The sequence below is a fragment of the Antechinus flavipes genome, chromosome 6 (genome assembly GCF_016432865.1).
Source record: "Antechinus flavipes isolate AdamAnt ecotype Samford, QLD, Australia chromosome 6, AdamAnt_v2, whole genome shotgun sequence".
NCBI classification, from domain to species: domain Eukaryota; kingdom Metazoa; phylum Chordata; class Mammalia; order Dasyuromorphia; family Dasyuridae; genus Antechinus; species Antechinus flavipes.
The window spans coordinates 45,766,827-45,783,234 of record NC_067403.1 but is presented as its reverse complement, the minus strand read 5'-3'; the positions used below and the strand labels follow the sequence as shown (position 1 = coordinate 45,783,234).

Here is a 16,408-nt window from a genome sequence, read left to right as displayed (position 1 = left end):
AGTAGATAATATTTGATGAGAAAATAAAATCAAACAAATAGACCATGGATTTTCAGGAAGGATTATTCAAAAGAGAAAATTACAGGTTAATCCTCATGATAAATAAAATTAATAAAAAACAAAGATGCTTAATTTATGATCATATATTAGTATTATCTGTAGGATGTTTAATTTCTGATCATATATTAGTATTATCTGTAAGAAGCCCTTTACAAAGAAAAAAATATGATAAAAATATAAATTATGCCAACTTACCTTTGGAAGGTGGTCTTTCCAGCTCAGAGTCCAGGTGAATAGGTGGAGCAATGTATGAAACTTGCCCATGATGTGCCTGCCCTGTGGATCCAAGAAGAAGCAAATTAATAAACCTTGTTCAAGTTTCTTGTTATTAATATCATTTTAATTTTTCTTTCTTTAATCTTTTGTTTTACCATCATTCATTCATTCATTAGAATTTTATTTCTAATAGACATTTTACCAAATGAACAGAATTCAAACAATTATCTTTTCTTTAGGTTCTTTTAGACTATTGAGTGCATCCTATTCTGGAAATAGCAGGCATCATTTTAGCTACTGAACAGCCATGTTTTACTTACAACATTCAGTACTATTCATTTAATGGGTAAATTGTTTCAGAGGTGTCACAAAAAAGCAGGTTCATCAGGGAACAGAGAACTTAGGAAGAATTGGGTTCAAGTCCTTTCTCCCACTCATTTATTCTATGACTGGTATGAATTACTTAATTGCTCTGAGCATCATACATATTTAAAAATTAGTGGAAAAAAGTCTACTGGCTATGATCTGCCTCAAAAACACAATCAGATCTATTAGTCAGTCAATGAATCAACAAGCCTTTTTCACTAAGATGTACTGGGTTCTGGGAATACAAAAACTAAACTGAAATAAAAGGCTTTGTGTAGAAGATAGACCTTAAGAAAGAACTGGAAGGGTAGTTAGTATTCCAAGAGACAAATAAGAAAGAAGTTCAATTTAGGCATGTGGGAGAATCAATGCCAAAAAACCTAGGCCCAGAAAACAGAAGTCAAGTCAATAAGCATTCATTAAGTGCTTACTATATGCCTGGAGTAAGATGGGAAGCAGATAGCCCTTGCCTTCCAAGAATTCACATTCTAATGGGGGAAGATAAGGAATTTACCTTTTAACTGAAAGTACCAAATGTGAAGAGCAGTGAGTGACAGCTTATTTAGAGGTTGGCTGGGTTGTAGTGTTTGTGATGAATATGAATGAAGAATAACTTTGAAATGAAGTAGGGGGCCAAGTTATATAGGATATGAGTAATATCAGGTAAGTAAAAATGAGCTACTTAAGGTTAGTGAGTTGGAGAATACTTTGATATGTTCTTGATATATTTTTATAACACTTGGTATGGAAAATTAAAAAAAAATTAAAAATAAGTATCTGTGGGTTCATGCTTTAACCTTTACAGTTTGCTATGAGTTCACTTTTTTTTTTTTTTCCTTCCTAGTCTGGATTAATGATTTTATTAACTTGGAGGCCTCTCTGATGTGGAAACTTCCTATATAACAATAAAGTTCTAAGTCACAAAGAAATTAATTGATTGGTTCCGTTTCATATGTGCCATAGATAAGATGTGAATGTCTTTCTTCCTTTAAGACCTGCTCCCCAACCATGACATCAAGATACTTCTCATGGATTTATAGACACAAATGTACTACTTTTTCTATAACAACACCTATTAGCTAAAGTTATTAGTATTAAATTGATGGGTGAAGTAATAGATTAAAAGTTCTGTAGCTTGTTTAAAAACAACATAAGAAGCTCAAGACTTCTGAAGGTGATTGTCCCATTGTGGGCCAAGAGGAAACCAGAGTGGTGACACAAGAAAGCAGAAAAATTCATGATGATAACTTGGTAAAAGGCAGTTTTAACTTTATTCTATATGTTACAGAATAAAAGGTATGGTAGAGATTTTCCGGTAAGCTTTCTGTTGCTTCTCTATAGGTGGAAATGCTTATGTTCACTGATATTTCTAAAGTTCAGATTATCAAAAATTGAATTAAAATAAAAGAATTGAGAGCAGTTTTCAATATGATAGCTGGGAAGGACAAAAACAAACAAACAAACAAACAAACAAACAAAAAAAAAAAAACAGCACAGAACCAGAGTACCATATTTAAAATTTACTTTCTTTCACTATATAACGTAAACTCATTTCATTTCTAAGTCATTTTCTAAAGTATGGATGTTGCTTTTTCCAAAGGGATATTGGGTGGACCGCAACTTTTCTTTTCATCATGAAAATACAGAGTTATAATTCACATTGTTACAGGAACAATTCAAAGGGTTATTAATCTCTTTTTTTTCTAAACAAGGAAAGTTAATGATACATAGATTATGATAACAGCTAGAGTAACCTTCGCGATTCAAGTAATATTCCACTTGTAATAAACTCTGTTGATTCCTCTTATGAGGCACATTCTAAATAATTAATATGGCTCCCTGTTGATAGTAGCTGCTGTTGCCCTAAGCAGTTTTCTAGCTGGCAATGCAGACCATGAAGAGGGTCTAGTCTTCAGTGTTCCTTATAATGACATTTAAAAACATTATGCAGATTCTACCCTGCTACTAGTAATATGAGGAATACTCCACTTACAGGAAAATGAAACATTTAAATTGCATGCTATTAAGTGGAGATGATATGTCTTTAATATTATAGAGAAAAACGACATCAGTTTATCTGTAATTATCAGATACTTTGGTGTTTACCTGCTATGCCCTGGCTTAAATATAGTATTAATAACTAAAATTTTAATCTGAAGTAATTATTAATTAACAACAGCCCATTGATATATATATATAAATATACATGCACACACACACACTATATGCCAGGTACCATACTAAGTGCTTTACAATTGTTATCTCATTTGATCCTCACTATAACCTTGGGAGGTAGGTGCTCTTATACCCCTTTTACCAATGAGGAATCTAAGTCATACAGAACTTTAAGTGCCTTGCCCAGGATTACATAGCTAGTAATTGTCTGAGGTTTGTCTTCTTGACTTCAGGCCACCCAGCTGCAACTAGGGATGACCTTATGTCTCTTTTTCAAAGAAAAATTATTTATTTAATATTTTTTCCTCAGTTTCATTCAAAACAATTTTTTTCCACATTTGTTTTTAAGATTTTTGAATTCTAGTTTCTTTCCCTTATACCCACCCACAATTAAGAAACCACACGTGAAGTCATATAAAACATTTCCATAAAAGACAAGTTGTGAAAGAAAACAGATCTCTCAGACTAATGAAAATAAAAACCCTCAAGAAAAATTAAGTTATAAATAAAGAGAGAGAGAAAGAAAAAGAGAATGCTTCCATCTGTATTCAGACTCAATCTGTTCCTTCTCTGGATATGGGTAGGATTTTTCATCATAAGTTCTTTGGAGTAGTTGTGGATAATTATACTACTGAGAATAACAAAGTCATTTACAGTTTGACCTTGTTCTGATGGTTTAAAGACAGAAGCAGGAACTCTGGTAGATCTGATGACCAGTGTACGAAGCAACTAAGTTTAATCTGTACAGGCTAATCACCAGATGAACTAAGATATCTTTTTGATATTTCAAACACAGCCTGGGAAGTCATCCAAAATTGGGCAAGAAAGAATTAAAAGAAGCAAAATATTCATGTAAGTGAGGAGAAAAGTTAGCAGATAAGAAAAAAAAATGTATTAAAAAATAAGAAATGATGAGCTCTGATCAGCAAAATGATCAACTATGATTCTAATAGATCTGAAGATGAAGAAGTTACCCATCTCCTAACAGAAAGATGAAGACAAAATTGCACAATGTGGCACATACCATGTTCAACATGGTTATTTCTTTTACTTGTTATGCTTTAATACTTTTGCTTCTCTCTCTTTTTCTTTCTTCTTCCTCCCTCCTTTCTCTTTTTCCCCAAGGGAGGATTCTTGAGGGGAAAATAGATGTTCATGAAGGGGAAAAGTGTTGGTAAGAGATCCAGAAAAGTATAGTGCCATGGAAGTTAAGGGAAGAAATGTCAAGGTGTTTGGGCAACAGTGACAAGTGTTCAGAGAATTGAAAAGTATGAATTTTGAGGGAAGTCACTTCAGTGCCTCAAGAAGGCACTGTCAGTTTCTTAATCCTTTACATTGGTCCTACTTCCCACTTCTTTCTGGGACCACCTCCAATTTTTCCATGTCCCTCTTAAATTATAGAACTCAGATACAATATATGTATTTATTCAGCACTGTGTGTCTCAGAACTACTGCATATTTTCTACTGTATATGCTTAATCATTTATGCATCTTGACATGGAAACAGGATTACAGCCATTACATCTGCCCCAGATAGCAACAGAGACAACATTTAAAGCACTAGTGCATCTTTTCTAGAAGGATATTATAAAATAAACATCTCAAAATAGAATATAGTTAAAGGGCAGAGGATGTTAAGGGCAACTTTCAAAGGAAACTCCACTAAAGGAGAAAACTAGAGAGGGAATTAAATCCCTTTTGAACAGTTGAGAGTAAACGAAATAAAGTTCTTTATTTCAAAGACTTATCCCAGACCATCTATTTCAGATTCTACATATTTTAGTAGCTAGCTATACTCACATCTGTCATCACTGTCCATCAAATGGAAAATGAGATAAATAAAATATGGAGATAAGTAAGGGGAGAAATAAAGAAGCTCATTGCTTCAAGTAAAAAGCATTTACTACAACCCAGTCCCTCCTGGTTTCTTTAGTTTCACTACCTTTCATCTCAATTTTTACTCATTTTCTGTAGAGTGCTATAAATAAGTGGAGTAGTCTATAGCTCTCCAAAAACCTTTTATGCTATTTTTTTTCACTTGCTTTAAAATTTTCAACAGCTGATCATGATTATTTTCTCTCCAGAGATTCAGCATTTTTTCTCCAAGAATAATACAAAAAGCTGTCATTTTTTTTTCTTTTTTTCTTCTGGGCTCTTTAATAATGTTATCATTTTGCTCTTGCCACCTATATGAACCCTAGAAAGCGATCTCTCTCTGTCTCAAAAAAATAATGATTCCATGTGGGAACTGTAAAGTGCTCACAGCAAACTACATTTGAGAATGGCACATAGGGTTTGGTGGTATTAACCACTTAAAATAACTACCAAAATAGACATTTTCCAAAAACAAAAAAACTAAAAAAAACGAAACAATAAGAACAAAAAAACGAGTTCAATTGTCTTTTTGAAAAGTAACTCTGTGCCACTGATAAAATGTCATAGGTCAAGATGTTTCTTTTGCTGATGGAAAATTGAGCATGTCTAGCATAACAGCTTGTGTTTCCATCTTCAAATCCCACTCTGACTTAAACCATCTGGTGTTTCTGAAGTCTACTTTCAGGTAAAAATGTAAACACCAATCAAAAGTAATCATCAAAGTAAAAGTGATAACGTTGTCTATTTGGTTTCTAATCTTTTTATTCCAGCTTCTTTTCCTTCTTTCATAGTGTTATGTGTACTTGTTTCCAATCAAGTAACTAAAAAAGAGAAAATATCAGACTAACTACATGCTTGACTTATTCAGGAAATGATAGAGCAAAGATCAGTGATGGGGTTTTCTCTAGTGAGGATTATTTGGTAACAAAGAAGAAAGGCTTAACAAAAGCGATGCAAAATTAACCATTATAGTGGCTCTTGTCTAGCAATATTCTCCAGAAAACAACTGTTAGGGAAGGAACACAGAGGCTTAAAGTTAAATTCCTTCATCTTCCACATATTGTATTTATGAGATTTATGAAAATTGAATGCTTATTTTAGGGTTATAATAAATTTCTTGGACTCATCGGCCTAAAGGAAAAACTCTAAGAAAGTGACATACATGGTATACTTATTTTTCTTTACTTCTTGAACTACTGACTGAATAAATGGCAGTCTATGGAGTTCTGGGAAAATAAATATGAAAAATAATCCAAATGGCCCAAAGAAAACCATTGTTGTCAGTGTTGTCCTCAGCCTAACTATAGCTCACTTCTTTCCTTGCTCTGTATTGGTTGCCCAGGCTCTTGGACCTTATATGGATACTTTTTCTCTCCCATCCCAAGCTGTTTTTTAGCTACTTTTTTGTCTTGTCTTTTTCCATTAAAATATAATCTTCTTGAGGGCAGAGGCTACTTTTCTTTTTTTTGCTTATATACATATCTGAGCAATCAGCATAATTCCTTGCCTTCGTAAATATATGTGGCTGTAAGGGGGTGAATTGTTCTTGGTCCAATGATTCACTGAACCATCTACTAATTCAAGTCAAATAAATATTTAATTATTTACCATGTGTGGTAAATAAGAGTAGATAGCACTTACTTGTAGAGAAATCTAAAGTTTTGCAAAGCACTTTGTATAAGTCATATTATTTGTTTTTCTTCTGTCAATTATGTCTGATTATAATATTTTAAAAAAGTACATATAACTTGGGCTTTTAAAGCAAAAAATAAATTTAACACAGTAGCACCAACAATGCCTTCCCCCAACCCCCAATGAACCCTTCTGAACTTTTGTCTGTGTTTCAAAAATAAAAATAAAAAAATCATTTATTTTTCACAAAAACCTGTAATGCAAGTGTTATCGTTATTTTACAAAGGAGAAAACTGAGGTAGCTAGAGTCAGTGATTTTCATAGGGTCACACAGTTTTGAACTCGGGTTAACCCTCATTTAAAATCCATAAATCTTCTATCATACTGCCTATAGCCAGGTTTCTGGTGATGAGTCTTTATAAATACACATAATAAATAAGAAAGCTGTGGGGTAGTGATAGGAGGGGAGAAAAAAGCTATATTTAAATATATGACATTTATTATATTACATGTCACCATTGGCAAGTTCCTTTCATATGGAGTTATGTCTGATTTAAAAAGAGAGAATTTCTTGCCTACATATTTTTCTAGTTCATTTAAATAAGTAATAGGATCACTGGAATTGTCAATCAAACTTTGAAAGTCAGTTGAATATTTTTCACACTGTGAATTCATAAAAAAAAGATAGCATCCACTAAGAATATGGTATCTCTTTTTGTATCTTTTTGGTGACCAAGTACTAAATCCTATCTATATTTGAGAAATTTATAAATGCCAAGAAGAATGATTCTAATAAAAGGGAAAGATCAATGTGAAGTCAGAGCTTATAGGATTAAACATCCTGATGAGGAAAAGTAGGAGAACCAAAAAAAAAAAAAAAAAAAAAGTAAAATTAACTGTTCAGAAATAAGTACTTAAAAGGTTATGTCAAGAATCATTTTTATAGGATAAATGAAAGTATGTTGTTTGAGATCATTTATGGAAATTGAAAGGTATAGTCACAAAAGAATAAAATTATAAGTAATACATAAAATAGACCTTTATTACAAAATATTTCATTCACACAAGTAGAGCTCATTTCAGTATTCGTTAATATAACCACCAGAAAGCAGAGAGGGAAAAGAAAAATGAATGAAAGGTGTTTTTAAACTTGTGCAAATTGAGGGGCAGAAGATGATTGGGAAAAGAGGGAATGATAGTATAATATTTATGAAGCTCAGAAAAGCTACATGGGACAGCAGGAAATTTGAATCCAGAACCTGGTTTCAAACTCCACTTGATATCTAGAAAGTCATTTGTATGACTCTAAAAAAATTACAAATTCCCTATGTGTCAGTTTCTTCAAATGTAAAATGAAAGGAACTGGATTGATATCCCTTTGTAATCTAACAAGAATGATCCTGTAAAATTTGAGCAAAGCACTTAACCTTACAGTGCCCAAAGAAATTCTCTTATGTTTTAAGTTAAAATGTCATTCATCTGCATTAGTTAAAATATCTTACAAATTTATAGCTCTTTACCTTAATGAAATCACACTTCTAGACACCCCAATGGCCATAAGCCTTATAAAGCTATATTCTCTCTGACTCTTTTGACCAAGGATAAAAAAGATATTTTACCAATGTGAGTATGATCAGATATTCATCCTTAACTCTATAATCTGATTTCTAGCCTCATCATTTAATTGAAATATTGTTGTCCTTCAGTCATTTCAGTCATGTCAGATTCTTCATGATCATATATGAGGTTTTCTTGGCTAAGACTCTGTAATGGTTTGCTGTTTCCTTCTCCAGTTTATTTTACTGATGAGGAAATGGAGGCAAATAGTGAAGTTATTTGACCAGGGATGTACCAATAGTAAATATCTGAGGTCAGATTTTAATTCAAGTCTTCTTGACTCCAGGGTTGGTACTTATAACCATTGCACCATGTAACTGACCCAAGAGAAACTTTGCTCTCCAAAATTATTAACAATCTTTTCAATGTTAAATCCCATGGTCTTTTTTCAATCCTCCTTTTCTCCAAAGTCTCTGACACCGTCAATTACTCTCTTCTTGATACTCTCTTCTATTTAAGTGTTTGGGACATTATTCTCTCTTAGTTCTTTTCTACCTATTAATCCTGAATTGAATATTCTGTAGACATCTGAAATTAAATATGTCCAAAATTAAATTCATTATGCCTCTCCTACCAAACTTTACCCGATTACTGTTTATGCTACCATTATCCTCTCAGAAACTCAAATTTGCAGCTTAAATGTCATCCTTGAATCTTTATTCTCATTCCTCATATTTAATAATTTGTCAAATCCCTGAATTACTTTCCCTTGTACTCTTATGATACAGACCTCATCACCTCATGGCTAGATTAATAAGAAAGGTTGCTAGTTAATCTCTCTACCTCAAGTCACTCTTGACTTCAATCCATAGTCCATTTGTTCTCAAATTAATCTTAAATCTAGGTCTGAACTCTTTAATCCCTTACTTGATAAATACTAATGGTATGCTATTGTTCAGCATCAACCATAAAATCCTCTGGATTTTAAAACATTTATAAACTAGCTTCTTTTTACATTTGTAGTTTTTTTAAACCTTCCATGTACTCTTTATCCAGTACTATATTCAAAAAAGATCCTTGTAATGTACTTAGCATCATATCTGGTATATAGTAGGCATTTAATAAATACTTTTTATTTCAATCCCTTCTCTTTGGTCATTTTTAATGGTTTCCTCCTTATCTCTACCTCCTAACTTCCCTGATCTTCTTAAAGTCTCAGCTAAAGTTCTACATTTTATTAGCAGTCTTTCTCAGGCCTCCTTACTCTTAGGCTTTTTCTTAAGCTTATCTCTAATGATATATATTTATATTGTTTTTCTCTGTATCTCCAAAATTTGACAGTCTGCCTGATACATAGAAGACACTTAAGGGATATTTTTGATTGATCTTTCAGCTTCTCTTGAATTTTTATAATTCAGGTACATTATATTTGCAGTAATTCATTACAAAGCTATTCATTATAGAAGGTCTATAATTATCAAATTTACACAACACATTTATAAAGATAGATCTTTCTAAGCAGATAACTGTTCGGATTTATATAATAGGTGACATTTCTATATTGCCCCATGTCACCACTTGTCTCTTTTTGTTGGACCCCTTTGTCCCCTGGACCAGCACAATTCACACAGAAAGAGACAATGAAATAAACTTACTTCATAAGCCTTCCTAAATCCATGTCCCAGGGCCTGGTCAATGGAATCTGCTAATCTATATTTTTCCAGTCCAGTTGGTTTCTGGATGGGGATGTACAAAAATAACCCACTTAGCCTGCTTTATCTTATGGATGGCCTATGCAGCAGACCTTGCTTCTCAGTAACATATGATCTAATCAACCACAGGTTATCTCAGTCTCTCCCTTCTCTATGCTCCCGTTTCCTGCTTTTCTTTCTACCCCCATGCCTCTTGAAAGAAAAAAGAAAAATCTCTTGTTAGAATGTACATTTAATGAGGGCAGAATTGTCTCTTCTTACATCATTGTAACTTCAGCAATACAAAATGCCTTTTCATTCATCCTCTAAGACTTGTGATTTTAAAATACTTAAAATGCAATCTTATTTCATACTCACTCTAGTCCTACCATACAACAATTATTGGTATTACTATCCTCAATTTACAGATATTGGAAATAGGCTAGAAAGTTAATGATTTGTCTACTGTATTACTGCTAGTAAATATTACAGATGATTTGAGAGTACATCTCTAATCTTATGGACATATTAGGTGGCTCAGTGAATAGGGTGCTGGACCTGGAATTAGGAACTCTTCCCAAGTTAAAATATGGCCTCAGAAACTTACTAGCTGTGTGATCCTGGACAAGTCACCTAACCCCTTTTGCCCCAGCTTCCTCATCTGTAAAATGAATTAGAGATGGAATTTGTCATTCAATATAATATATTCTCATTCTAGTATTTTTGCCCAAAACAACAACAGCAACAACAATGATGACGACAACAAAAAACCCTAACTGGGTCATGAAAGTTGAGACCTGGGAAACAATGAATAATTTTTTTGAATTCAAGTCCAGAATTCTTCTACCTATACAATTTTGTTGTTTTTATTTTATGTTTATGTAGATTTATTTAAATTCTTTAACTATTTTTAGTTATGATTAAGGAAGGAAGTTTATTTAAATCTAAGAAAACAGGAAGATTCTTAAATCCACAAGGTTGGAGAAGGAAGAGAAAGTCCCAAAAGAATGTATGGGAATTCAGAATTTCATTAGCCTTGGAAAATAGCAAATAGAAAATCCATGTAGAGCATAGGCCTAGTAAAGATCAAAGCCCAGCGGAGAATAGACACATAATAGGTTATATATGTGACAAGACTTCAAAGAGATGAGAGAACCAGATCACCTTGCTTGTCTTCTGAAGAATCTGTACGTGGGCCAAGAAGCCACAGTGAGAACTGAATGTGGAACAATAAATTGATTTAAGACTGGAAAAGAGGTACAATAAGATTATATAGTGTAATCTTATTTATTTAACTTATATATAGAATATATCATGTGAAATGCCAAGCTGGATGACTGAAGAGCCACAATTAAGGGTGGTGAGAAAAATATCGACAATCTCAGATATGCATGTTACCAGTCTGATATCAGAAAATGAAAAGGAATTAAGAAGTTTCTTGATAAGAATGAAAAATAAAAGTGTAAAAGTTGACTCAAAGCTTAAATATAAAACAACAACAACAAACCTAAGATCTTGGCAACTGATTTCATCACTTTTCTGGCAAATAGAGGGAGAAGAAATGGAAATAGGGTCAGATTTTATATTCTTAGGCTTAAAAATCAGTGCAGATTGTGACTGCAGCCATGAAACTATAAAAATTTGCTCCTTGGAAGGAAAGATACGACAAATCTAGACAGCATTCTTAAAACAACAACAACAACAACAAAAACATGACATCACTTTACTGGCAAAGATCTGTAGAACTAAATGTATGGGTTTCCAATAGCAATGTTTGTATGAGTTGGACTATTAAATAATTATAATTAAATTATGGGCTGCAGAATTAACACTTTTGAATTGTCGTCCTGGAGAATACTTTTGAGAGTCCCTTGGACAGCAAGGAGACCAAATTAGTCAATACTTAAAGAATTAATTCAGGGTATTCACTATAAGGTCTAATATCAAAGCTGAAGCTTAATGACTTCAGCCACATAATGAGAAAACAGGATTCATTGGAAAAGACCCTGATTTGGGGGAAACTTGAAGGCAAAAGTATAAGGGAATGGCAAAGAATGAAATGGATAGATAGGATTGTGGAAACAAGGAATATGAACAAACTCTGAGAAAGAGGAGTGTGTATGTTTGTACACACACATGTGTATATGTATGCATATGTGTGCATGTATACATATGCATTATGTGACATGTGTATGTGTGCACATACAAATAGGGACATGCATATGTATATGTGCTTGTATGTATGAATACATGCATGTGTGTAAATGTACACTGGTGTATGTATACATGTACATGCACACATACACACATACATATATATCTATAACTATATATCTATACCTATGTAGTATTTCTTATTATTTGTCCTTCATTTTCAAAGAGGATCAGGACATCGGGGAGGAGATGCCATGAAATACAAGTGAATTGGACTTAAGCGTAGGAGAGCTATGTGAGATCATCTGACTCACTTTCCCCTCCAGAGCCTTCTGGGTCCAATGGTCAGATATAGATCAGGATGACTAGAAATGGTCCTGGATGCAATGGGAAATCCTGATCTTTTTAAACTAATGTCTTCCCCAGGTCTCAGTTTAATTAAAGCAACTTCCATTCAGTAATTAAGGACAGTTAGCAATGAGGCAAAACCCCTCTTATTCCTCCTAGATTTAAAAAAAAAAAATTTAAATAAACAAATCTGGGAGGGGAAGATCCTCAAGTTTCCGGTTAAATGTAGTACTATTGAGAGACAGAAGCACTAAATGTAACATGGGTTCCCTTTCATCAATTATTTTTTAATTGTCTTTTACTATACCAAAGGGTAGAATTGTGCATTTTCTTGAATCATATTTCTATTTAAAATTCAAGTCACATATCAAAATCTAGCAGAAAAAAAGAATGCACCAATTACTTAAATTATAGTCCAAAGTTTAAATACCATGAATGAGGAAAATCTTGCATGTTTTATGCTCATTAATTTCTCTTTTGTGAACATTCATATTATACTTTAATTTAAAGTTTTATAATTGGGATTTCATACACACACAAAAAATGCATACAGCATATAGCAACATTTTATTATTAAATTATACAATGGTTATTCTTAAATTACTTTTACTCAGTTTAAACTGGTTTTGGGCACTTGTTACTTTTTTTTTTTTCTACATAAGATAAAGCAACTGAGACATAATATTACATCTAGGATCTGTCTTTAGAGAAGAATAGCAAGAGAATCCATTAAGGAATGGGAAGCTATCAGATGGTAAATTTTTGACATCTTTGTATCTTTGGCAATGAAAAATGTCTTTTCATTCATATTCTTAGACTTGTGATTTTAAGGTGTTTAAAATGCAATTTTATTTTGTAATCACATTAGACCTACCACATAGAGACTATTGATATTATTTTCCTTGTTTTACAGATATAGGTACTAGGCTAAAAGTAAATGATTTGTCTACTTTTCTCCCTGTTAGGAAATATTATAGATGATTTGAGAGCAGGTCTCTCTTCTTATGGGCAAATTAGGTGGCTCCGTAAATAGGGTGCTGTGCCTGAAGTTAGGAACTCTTCCTAAGTTCAAATATGGACTCAGAAATTTACTAACTGTATGCTACTGGGCAAATCACGTAATCCTGTTTGACTTAGCTTCCTCATTTGTAAAATGAATTAGAGATGGAACTTGCATATCTTATAAACTTTTTCTATACAACCATTCTATCTCAGTTTCTTCATCTGCAAATTAGAAATAATAATAGCACCTGCCTCCAAGTATTACTCAAGAATCAAATGACATGACATTTTTTATACCTTAAAGTGGTATATAAGTGCTAGCTCTTATGAAGAGGTTGTAAAACATTACTTAAAAAAAAAAAAGGAAAAAGCTTCATTTTGGAATTTTATAATCTTATCAGATTTATTAATATAGAAAAAATTTGTCCTATAACATATCTATAACTCTATTCACGTGATAATAAAATATATTGATAAAACTACAAAGCTCTATGAATTCTTTGCTATGATCTATAGAAAGTTCTCAATTTTCTATATATTTCGGAAACGAGGCCTTTATCAGAACCTTTAACTGTAAAAATGTTTTCCCTGTTTGTTGCTTCCCTTCTAAGTTTGCATTAGTTTTGAATATAGAAAGTTCTCAATTGAATTGAGAGAATCTTCCAATTGTGAATTATATATTTTCTTCTGATAAATTAGCCTATGGTATAATAGAGAATTTTAATTTGACTTAGTTTGACAATATTCTCATATTTCTATTATGTGTAATTATGTAATCAAACAGACATTATATAATAATTATAATGATTGTTCACTATCATACTATTTCAATGTTTCTTTATGATCTGAATTTTTTATATGTTTTTTGTCATAGCCTCCTGTGATCTGGGAAAGTTTATTTATCCCTTTCCAGAATAATTTTTTTTAAGTCTATCTATCTCTTTATACACACAATATGGAAGGAAGTCATTTATATTGAAATTTAGTCAACATGTTTAAAAAGATTACTTCTCCTTCTTTCTGTCTGTCACACACACACACACACACATACACACACACACACACACACACACACCTCAACCCACAGCATAAATTCTAGATTCAATTAATATCTTTTATAAAAAAGTAATTACTTGCACATTGATATTTGTATTGCTTTAAGATGCTTTTTTCCCCAATTAAATATTGAAAAAGAATAATAATAAAAAAGATTAGCTTTGAGAATCAAAGAAGTTCAAATAGTTCAGTTTTGAACTGCTGGCTTAACCTGAGGAACCAAACAGACTGAAACTCTTGAGTTCGGATAAATATCAAAAAGACAATTTTCCCCTAGGACACTGTGCTAAGAAGTCCCCTGCTGAGTTTTATGTTTGATAAATTCAGTAGTCTACTAAGAGAGGTAGGACACATTAAATTATTCTTCTCTGCTCTTTGAGTTTGCCACACCACAAAAATATCCAGAACTACATCTTAGAAAACATTTCCAAGAAAATGTAAAAACTAGGAAAAGAGCCAAGAATTCCAAGTCGGATGAAAAAGGCCCCAAATGCCAAGGCCCCAAAGGGAAAAAAGTAGTCTGTGAACAACTGTAATGTGGACAGTGCTTTTTACTGTAAGATTGTCTTTGACTCATCCCTTTGCCTCTCCTTCATTTTTCACATTCAAATTACTTTTTCAGTCCTATTGAGTTTATCTCCAAAAATATTTCTTGAAATTTTCATCTTTCCCTCTCATTACCTTCCTAGAGGATCATCTTTAGGCTTTCATTACCATCTGTTTGACATATGGCAATATTCTTAAAAGAGGTCACTCATTCAATAAACATTTATTAAACATAATATGTACATGGCACTAAGATAAATTCTGAGGATATAAAAAGAAGCAAAAAAGCCAAAACAAAACAAACAAAAAACCAAATCCTTCCCTTTATGAGCTGACAATCTAATGGAGCAAATAACAAATATGAACAAGTGAGCTGTTTTTAGTATCAATAGGAAACAATTAACCAAGGGAAGGAACCAGAATTAAGATGAGAAAGCTTTTCTATAGGATTTAAGTTGAGACAAAGGATGCTTGAAAGTGAAGACAAAGAGTGAGATGATTCCAGACAAAGGAGGTAGAGAAAATGTCCACAGCAAATAAATAAAATCTTATTTGTGAAACAGCAAAGAAGCCAGGGTTACTGAATCAAAGAGTAAATGGCAGGAAGTAAGGTGTAATATAAGTAGGAAGGTCAGGAAAAAGGGTCTACGTTTTGAAGGGCTTTGAAGACCAAAAATAAAATAAATAAAATATATTTTCTTTGATCCTAGAGAAGAAAGAAAGCCACAATTAATTCTAGAACAGGTCCATTTCTATAATATTCTCAATAGTTACTTTAGAGAAGAAAACCATTAAGATATTTGTCATTACATACGTGTGTGTGCACGCATGTGTACACATACACACATGTATATACACACATATATATGTGTGCACACAATTATATATTTAATATATATCCATACATTATGAAGGGCATTCAAGCCTGATATGCTGTGAACATAGATATAAAACTAACAAGGGGATATTTTGAATACATTTTCCAGTTTCACTTTGCACAAAAGTGTTCTTTACATGTCATAATACATGACTTACCAGATAATGAGAATTAAAAAAGAATTTTAAATTATAATTAAAAAAAAAAAAACTCCCTACTCTCATTAAGAAAAGGTGAGAGGAAATGTTTAATTTTTTTCTAATTAGGTCAGCACACCTGACTTCTTTTAATTTATCCTTTTGATCTTCCTGAGATTCTATCAGCGAGACACCCCAGCAAATTGTGACAGCCTCTTCAGTGAGCTGGATATGCTAGATTGGTCCAAAGATAACAGAGCCAGAAAGTTCTGCCACTAAGCAATAGGATGCCAAAGTCTGCAAGAAGTGATCAGAACAATCAAGTACATTAACACCATCTTGACATGAGAAAAATAGATGAATTGGAGGTTTTCCCAGGAATGAAAAATGTTGAACTGGGCCACCTCATTCATTTCACTTTAAAATATGCCTTAGAGTAAAGAATGTGACGGCCTACAGAGAAATTTTGACAACTCCCCTCTGTGTACTAAAATGCTGTCAGCTCGAAAAGCTGAGCCATTTCAGCAAATTGTTCATTTTCTGACAGATTTCTATACTACTTTCATACTGAAATCTTAATCAAAGGCATTTTTAAAAAGTCAGAATTTAGTCTGAGATCTAAGTAATCACAAAGGCATCAAAAGCTTAATTTAGAAATGCTAGGCATCTGTACCATACCTATCAACTACAAGTGAAGATCAAAACAAATACATACA

General features: G+C 32.6%; 1 protein-coding gene across 9 annotated transcripts in view; it reads right to left on the bottom strand.

Moving 5' to 3' along the window:
* The window catches only part of ADGRL3 (adhesion G protein-coupled receptor L3), a 905,707-nt gene that overhangs the window by 277,934 nt on the left and 611,365 nt on the right, over positions 1 to 16,408 (bottom strand). For all 9 annotated transcript variants that reach the window (XM_051964507.1, XM_051964499.1, XM_051964500.1 and 6 more), the window contains exon 7: positions 256 to 336. In XM_051964507.1, coding sequence (XP_051820467.1) covers positions 256 to 336 — 81 coding nt within the window. The remainder of the gene's footprint in view (positions 1 to 255; positions 337 to 16,408) is intronic.